We start from the raw sequence: 6,000 nt of genomic DNA on the forward strand, positions 1-6,000 counted from the left end.
AGCGACTTTCATCGAAGTTAGTCACTTGTGGAAGTGACGTACAATACTTGTTTCTCAGACGGGCACAAGTTATAGATTTATTGCTCATTTGTAGATGGCAGAACTTAGCATCCCTGCCCAAGAGAACAATATTGAGGGTATATCTCAATTGCTACAGTGCAGAAGCTCATTTGCCCAATCAGGCCTGTACTAACAACAATCCCACCCAGGCCCTCTCTCCATCACCCCATGTATTTACAGTCCTAATCCCCCTGACACTAAGGGGCAATTTAGCACGGCCAATCAACCTAACCCGCACATCTTTGGACTGTGGGAGGAAACTGGAGAACCCGGAGGAAACCCAAGCAGACACGGGGCGAATGTGCAAACTCCACACAGACAGTCACCCAAGGCCAGGATTGAAGCTGGGTCCTTGGTGCTATGAGGCAGCGGTGCTAACCACTGTGCCACCATTCCAACCTGAGCAATAATCCAGTGACTGTTTACTCCAAGGAGGATAAGGGAGGGGGTAATTTGGGGTATGATAGAATATCAGGTATGCTACTGGACTAACAATCCAGAGGTTTTGGACGAATAAACTAGAGATGGGAAATCAAATCCCACTATATCACCTGGAGAATTTAAATTCAGTTCGTTGCAAATCTGGAGTTAGAATCTAATCTCAATAATTACAGCCACATTGTCATTTAAAAAAAAACAATTTGGTTCACTAATGAGCTACAAGGAAGAAAATCTAACCCAGTTGAGCACACTAGTGACTCCAGACTCACAGCTATGTGACCAACGCACAATTAGGTTGTGAAATAGACTAGCAAGCCATTCAATTGACAGGGAGGCAGCTCACACCCTTCTCAAGAGCTATTAGAGATTGGCAATAAATGCTGGCCTTACCAGTGACACCCATTTCAGTGAAAGAATAAATAAAGGATGATGTAGCATTATAGCTAGCTCGAGTGCTGGCTGGTAATGGCAGCTAAAAGGGGGGTTATGGGTGGGAGCGCTTCTGTCTGAAGGGGCATCGGTGCTCAAAGTGGTGCTGTCTGTAGGGACACTATAATTGGGAGTAGTCTCTCTAAAGAGGCACTATGAATGAAGGTGGTGCTATCTGAAGCGGAACTGTAATTGGGAGTGGCACTATCTATTATTAGATTGGGAGATCTCAAGAGGCACTTGAGTTTGAAGTGGTGCTATCTGTAGGGGATCTATAATTGAGAGAAGCCGACATGCTGGCTAACTGCTCTTTACTCTGCTAGATCCTGTTTCATAGCTTAGCAAGGCTAACCATTATTATTAACTTGTGGGATTTACTGCCATTTTCCCGCTCATTGGGAACGTAGAATTTAGAATCCTGTGTCCGACATGCAGTTTTTCACCGGGGATTTCCGATCAGGATGTTTTTAGGATTGTTCAAAGAGAGTTTGATCCAGACACACTCCCTGACACTGTGGTCATGGGGATTGTTAACAGCACCACCGCACGCTTGCCTACTGTCTTGTCTGAGATGTTGATTCACGTTGGTCTGGTCATTGTTGTCTCTGCTCTGACAGGACAGGGACCCAGGCCGATGGGTAAATCCCTATCTCGGGAGTTGACAACTGGTATGTCAGTGAATCGAACCTCCAACAGGGACCTGACCCATTACACCACAAGATCACCCTGGACAACCACTTAATAAAGATACTTTCTAGTTAAAATAAAAGTGGAATCATTTTAATGGTCAGTGCTCCCTGCCAGGATGAAGCCATGTTTGAATGCCATGTTTTTCAAGATGGTGCGATGAATACACATGAGGCAGGCTCGAATGTATCTGTCACTTACGCTGTGGGTTATTTTCTCCCCTGCCTGTTCTCCAGATTAAAGTAGACGAACGCATCCTCAAGACAGATCAAGGTCTTCTCCTTCGATCCCTGCAGATGACGGACGCTGGCATGTATCAGTGCACCTCCACGGAGAACAACTTCAAGCACGCGCTGGCCCGGGTGCACCTCCGGGTCCTCAACAACGAAACGGTCAACATGGTGCTTTCACAAGGGGGGCTGTCGCCGGGCGTGGCCAACTTGCAGGCGGGCAGCCCAGGCACCTCCAGGACCCCGAAACCCGAGTACAAGGACCTGCTGCAGCTGTTGAGCCAACCGGAAATGGGGCTCATCAACCAGTACTGCGAGGATTACTGGCAGCGCCCCGCCAACATTCTCAAAGAAAACTTGAACAAGCAGCTCAAAGTCAAGCCTATCAGGGAACAGAAAAAGCCACGAAACCGCCGAAATCACCGCTCATCCCCTCTCCAGCAGACATGAAGCTCTGAGATAATAGAATTTCTTTAATATAAAGTATAACTTCCCTTACAACAGACAGTATTTATTGTAGGCTGTATATAGTATGATAATTCAACTTCCTTGTACTTACAACCAAGTCCCCATGACATTATGTATGATATATAGGTACTTAAAGAGGAACAGTATTCCCCTGAATTGCTGCATTACCTTCAGGGTTGTAAAGGACGGTGTGTGTACATTTTAGCAATGCGTCTCTCAGTTAATGCTCCCTCCTGCGCTTCAAGATAGAGACAACCAGTGAACAGCTATTATGGGGATGAAAGTCCACGGTCCGATTAAGCAATGGGATGGTTATGTGATGTTGGAGGACATTCCATATTATAACAATGATGGGTGGGTGCCCACGCCACTAAGCACACATCTAGGACATCTTCTCCCCTGGAAATGACAGTTCCGAAATTCTTCGAAGGTCGATAAAAGAATCCACCCTCTTTCAGAAATTTATCCAGATCATGTATCAATCCTGAATTCTCAAAGGTGGACTCCGCATTTTGGGCAAGGCAATAGGACATCCGACCTTCAGCAGCATCACTGCTACAGGGGAGGTGATGGCCTAGTGGTATTATCACTGCACTGTTAACCCAGAAACTCAGCTAATGTTCAGGGGACCTGGCTTCAAATCCCACCACGACACATGGTAATATTAAAATTCAATAAAATTTGTTCAGAATTAAAAATCTACTGATGACCGTGAAACCATTGTTGGAAAAAGCCATCTGGTTCACTAATGTCCTTTAGGGAAGGAAATCTGCCGTTCCCTATCTGGTCTAGCCTACATGTGACCCCAGAGCCACAGCAATGTGGTTGACTCTCAACTGCCCTCAGGCAACTAGAGATGGGCAGTAAATGATGGCCAGCCAGTGATGCCCATGTCCCACAAATGAATAAATAAAACTTCCCCTCCACCCGCTATTACCACTTACTTCAGTCTCTATTCTTATGTTTTTTTGGGGTTAGACAGAGAATGCTACCCGTGCAGTTGGGGATGCCTCAATTGCTCCCAGGGATTTTACAGCTCTCTGCCCCATGCCCATCAGGGTCACAGCAAGAACACAATGGGCCCTAATGCATCGAGATAAACCCACTGTCTTCTTGAGAACATAAGGCTTTGTTCCTGTGTCTAAACTAATAGGAGATGATTTGCCATAGCCAGAGTTCCCATAAGAGGAGAAAGGTGTTCAGTTGCAAAATGTTTGTTCTTGGGTTGAATAAAGGGTACAGGTTACTTTCATGGTAGAATCCCAGCTGTGCAGAAGGACGTCTTTTGACCCATCGAGTCTGCACCAACAACAATCCCATCCAGACTCTATCTCTGTATCCCCATGTATTTACCCTGTTAGCTCCCATGACACAAAGGGACAATTTAGAAAAAACATAGAAACATAGAATCCCTACAGTGCTGAAGGAGGCCATTCGGTCCATCAAGCCTGCACCACCAACAATCCCACCCAGAATCTATCCCCATAACCCCACATATTTACCCTGCTCGACACTAAGGGACAATTTTGTAATAACGTAGAAATCCTACAGTGCAAAAAGAGGCCATTCAGTCCATCCAGCCTGCAACGACAACATTCCCACCCCATCCCCATGCATTTTACCCTGTTTGACCCCTGACACTTAAAGGGTAATTTAGCATGGCTGAGCAACCTAACCTGCACATCTTTGGAGTGTGGGAGGAAACCGGAGCACCCGGAGGAAGCCTATGTGGACGCGGGAAGAACGTGCAAACTCTACACAATCACCCAAGGCCAGAATCGAACCTGGGTTGCTGATGTGTGAGGCAGCGGCGCTAACCACTGTGCCACCCATTTTAGAGCATTTCAATGGGGCGTCACATCACTGAATTACACCTTTGTCTGGTCACCTTCCTGACTTTATCCTCTTAAGTGACAACTCCCTTCACCAAACACGGGAGGCGACACTGCAAACGTAACCAAATTGTAGGAGATACCTGAGAGACAGCACCAGTACGACATCTCAATTCAGGTGAATAGGGATCTCCTTTAACAATTATTCAGTCTCATCTGTAGATTTTTTTTTAAAAAACTCGCATTGTATTTTATATTAGAATGCATTAATCGTTAACGATGGTCTACACCTCAGACTGCTCTTTGCTTTAACTTTTATCCTCATAAATTAAATAGCTTTGGAAGAAAAAGGTTGTATAATTTGTTAAAGTCGTGTTTTTTTAAAAAAAAACTTTTTTTTGTTGTTGTTGCTGTTACTTTTATTAAAAGAATATTAAAAAAAAATCTAAATTGTGTGCTGGAAAGTGTGCAAAAACAATTCCTTCTGACAGTGCATTGCTCCAGTAATGGTATATAATATATTCTGTGATGTCACTTAACTTGGCTTCTAATTTTTGTTGTTTTTTTTTAAAGGAAGCAAGTTTATTTTTAATAACTTTATTAAACTTGGCTCAAATGTCAGTGAACATATATTCTGTTATATGTAAATAATTGTAAATCTAAATAAGAAAAGTTCTTGCGTGTATCTGTCATTCATGTTTTGTGCAGCTGACACACCACAACACGGTTACTGGAGTGTAAGAACACAGGGATCCTGTGGATGAAATTAAACCAAATAAACACTGGCTCATCTCTTTAATGTAGATTGTGTCTGAGGAGTCCAATTATTGTATCTGAAAACAGGTGAGTTGGCCACATCGAAACATCGGGCGGGATTTTCCGACCTTGCTCTCCCTGAAACTGGAAAATCCCGCCCGAGGTCAACGGACCTTTCCATGGTCTGCCATGCTCCAATTCCCATGGTGAACTGGCCGGTCAAATTCACCCCATTGAAATTAGAAGCAGGAGTAGGCCATTCGGCCCTTCGAGCCTGCTCCGCCACTCATTATGACCATGGGTGATCATCAAATTCAACATCCTGATCCCCCCTTCCCCCCATCCCTAGATCCCTTTAGCCCCAAGAGCTATATGCAATTTCTTTTTGAAATCACACAATGTTTTGGCCTCAACTGCCTTCTGGTACTGAATTCCACACATTCACCACCCTCTGGGTGAAGAAATTCCTCCTCACCTCAGTTCTAAATTGTTCCCCCTTGTCCTGTAGCTCTGGACTCCCCCACCATCGGGGACATTCTTTCATGAACCACTGGTGTTTCTTACCAAAATGTCCAGTAGCAAGAGTGATCTCCTCTTTGGAGCCTCCACATTTTAGCACAAGAGCAATTTCAACTGTCCACCCAAGTAGCCATTTATTATCCAATCTGAGAACATACTGACCTGTTGGGTACCACAATCCCACCATGCAGTTGCCAGTAGTTAACAGTCAGTGGGGAAATTCTGAAAGAACACTTTAGGTGCTGCACAGATCTGAACTGGAGATCATAAGAAATAGGATCGAGAGTATGCCGCTCACACCCTTAAGCCTGACCCCATTTAATAAGATCATGGCTGATTTCCATGTGGTCTTAACTGCATTTTCCTGCCTGCCCCACATACCCCTTGACTCCATTGTTCATCAAAAATCTAACTCATCCCTGAATATATTCAATGATCCAGCCTCTACTGTTCTCTGGAGAACATGATTCCAAAGGATGGCACGGTGGCACAGTGGTTAGCACGACTGCCTCACAGCACCAGGGACCCAAGTTCAATTCCTGGCTTGGGTCACTGTCTGTGCGAAGTCTGCACATTCT

At 44.9% G+C, this 6,000-nt stretch overlaps 1 protein-coding gene across 5 annotated transcripts in view; it reads left to right on the forward strand.

Annotated features, from left to right (window-relative positions):
* The window catches only part of sema3fb (sema domain, immunoglobulin domain (Ig), short basic domain, secreted, (semaphorin) 3Fb), a 258,447-nt gene extending 253,497 nt beyond the window's left edge, over positions 1-4,950 (forward strand). For all 5 annotated transcript variants that reach the window (XM_080181453.1, XM_080181449.1, XM_080181450.1 and 2 more), the window contains exon 18: positions 1,854-4,950. In XM_080181453.1, coding sequence (XP_080037579.1) covers positions 1,854-2,297 — 444 coding nt within the window. In that variant the 3' untranslated portion in view covers positions 2,298-4,950. The remainder of the gene's footprint in view (positions 1-1,853) is intronic.
* The last annotated feature ends 1,050 nt before the right edge of the window (positions 4,951-6,000 follow it).

Source organism: Carcharhinus amblyrhynchos, chromosome 3, assembly GCF_965287045.1.
Source record: "Carcharhinus amblyrhynchos chromosome 3, sCarAmb.v2.hapA, whole genome shotgun sequence".
Lineage (NCBI taxonomy): Eukaryota > Metazoa > Chordata > Chondrichthyes > Carcharhiniformes > Carcharhinidae > Carcharhinus > Carcharhinus amblyrhynchos.